At 41.4% G+C, this 1,755-nt stretch overlaps 1 protein-coding gene across 1 annotated transcript in view; it reads left to right on the top strand.

Annotated features, from left to right (window-relative positions):
- The window catches only part of LOC107104132 (desmoglein-2-like), a 24,949-nt gene extending 24,455 nt beyond the window's left edge, over positions 1–494 (top strand). The window contains exon 14 of the mRNA XM_015404054.1: positions 274–494. Within this exon, the coding sequence (XP_015259540.1) occupies positions 274–494 (221 nt within the window). The remainder of the gene's footprint in view (positions 1–273) is intronic.
- The last annotated feature ends 1,261 nt before the right edge of the window (positions 495–1,755 follow it).

The following is a 1,755-nucleotide window of genomic DNA, read 5'->3' as shown; positions in this document are numbered from 1 at the left end:
TTCAGCACATGGTAATGGTTAATGGCACTGATATCGGCTCATCCCAGGGAGTTATTGTTCAAGGTCAGACAATGATGCCCAATGTACAAACCCAGAGCCTTGGGGCAGTGCTGGTTGACAGCAGGGTTAACCAGGGAACCACTGGGAACCTGATCTCTGGCTCCCAAAACATGATGTTTGTTGAAAGCAATGTCCCTGCTGGATCTGTGAGAGTTCTAAACGGTAACCAGGTTAGCCTTGCTCAGGGTGGTGTGACACTAAACGGGTTGTCAGGATCTCAGACAATCATTAAGAAGCGGGAGTCAAACAGCAGAGGGCAGCAGAGTCAGGGTGGAAAAGGTTCTTTCCAAAAGTCTGAAGTCTCGCGTGGTCAAAAGGTTCATGTGATCAGTGGTGCATCCGGCGGCTCTGAGGGAAGCACCTCTTCCTACACCCTTACTACATCCGCCAACAATGGAGTAGTTGTTGGGCAGAAGCACAGAGTAATCAACTAGAGACGCTGCGTCTACTGCGGGCAAAAATCACCTATGGTGTGGTCTAGGGTGATGGGAGCTTATCTAAAGCAGGTGTTTGGGTTAAGCAATAGTGCCCAAAGGTTGTAGCGCAGTTACCTTTGTTCTTATGTCCTGTAAAGTTAGCTGAAACTGCACAGGCTTTGTTTGGGAATAGCTTCTATGTTTCCATGGCCTAAAGATGCCTGGGATTTAAAAGTAATGAGAAGTTTCTACTATGGCCCTTAAATTTCCCTTACCTAAAGTAGATAGATCCAGAATGTATAGATACTAACAGCCAATCATATTAACATTAACAAAGTGCAAAATCAACAGCCTATACAACATCCTGAGTGGATCTCATATGGGACAAAAGTTAAACTGTAATGTAGGCTCTTCTTGAGTTTTAAGATTTAAATTGCATTAAATCCTGAAATAATGTGTCTAATTTAGCTTTAGGCAAAAATGCAACTTCTAGCACAAAGTAACGAGACATATTAAACCCCCCCAGGTAGCTGAGTTTATTACTGATCAAATTAAAGCTTTGTCTGTTGTGCACCTTATTAAACACCCGGCAGGTTTTAGAAATACTCTTATGTATTCCTGCTGAAAATAATGGTAACTGTAAAGAGCTGATTCCAGCTGCTTAAGCCGTGTAAACGTAGGGGGGATTATATTCTTTTATCACAGATACTGTCTGATATTTGCTTCGAGGAAATGGAACGCTGTCACCGTCTACAGATATCTATGCTGTCACTCTGTAGCTTAGCATGGTTAAGATAACTGATACACACTCACATGCTGTGTCACAATATCCTGGCGGGGACTTTTCATTGACATCCATTCATATTGCATGTATTCCTGTGGCCTAACCCTCACCAGCACATCCCTAACTTTAACAATAACCCAAACTAAACCTAAGCCCCGCCCCTAAAAAAGAACTTCTCCCCATAGGGATCAGCCATTGGTTCCCACAAGTATATATGAGTCCCCAAAATATAGGATATATCTGGGACAGGGTAACACATACATACACACACACACACACACACACACCTACACACTGACTTAAATAAGGTTTCATGTTGGTCAGGGTATTTTCTTTAAAATTACTTTTTTTATTATGCTGACTAAAATACTGAGATCTGTCTCTTGTTCACTGGTGATAAGATTATTTCCTTGGGTGTAAAAATTCTTGCCATCCTATTAAACACTTAAAATTCTGGAAATGTTTTTTTGGTTTGTTTTTTTTTATTGTCAAAAA

This window comes from Cyprinodon variegatus, unplaced genomic scaffold (genome assembly GCF_000732505.1).
Source record: "Cyprinodon variegatus isolate N-32 unplaced genomic scaffold, C_variegatus-1.0 Scaffold1625, whole genome shotgun sequence".
Taxonomy (NCBI): Eukaryota; Metazoa; Chordata; class Actinopteri; order Cyprinodontiformes; family Cyprinodontidae; genus Cyprinodon; species Cyprinodon variegatus.
This window is presented reverse-complemented; position numbering and strand designations above follow the sequence as displayed.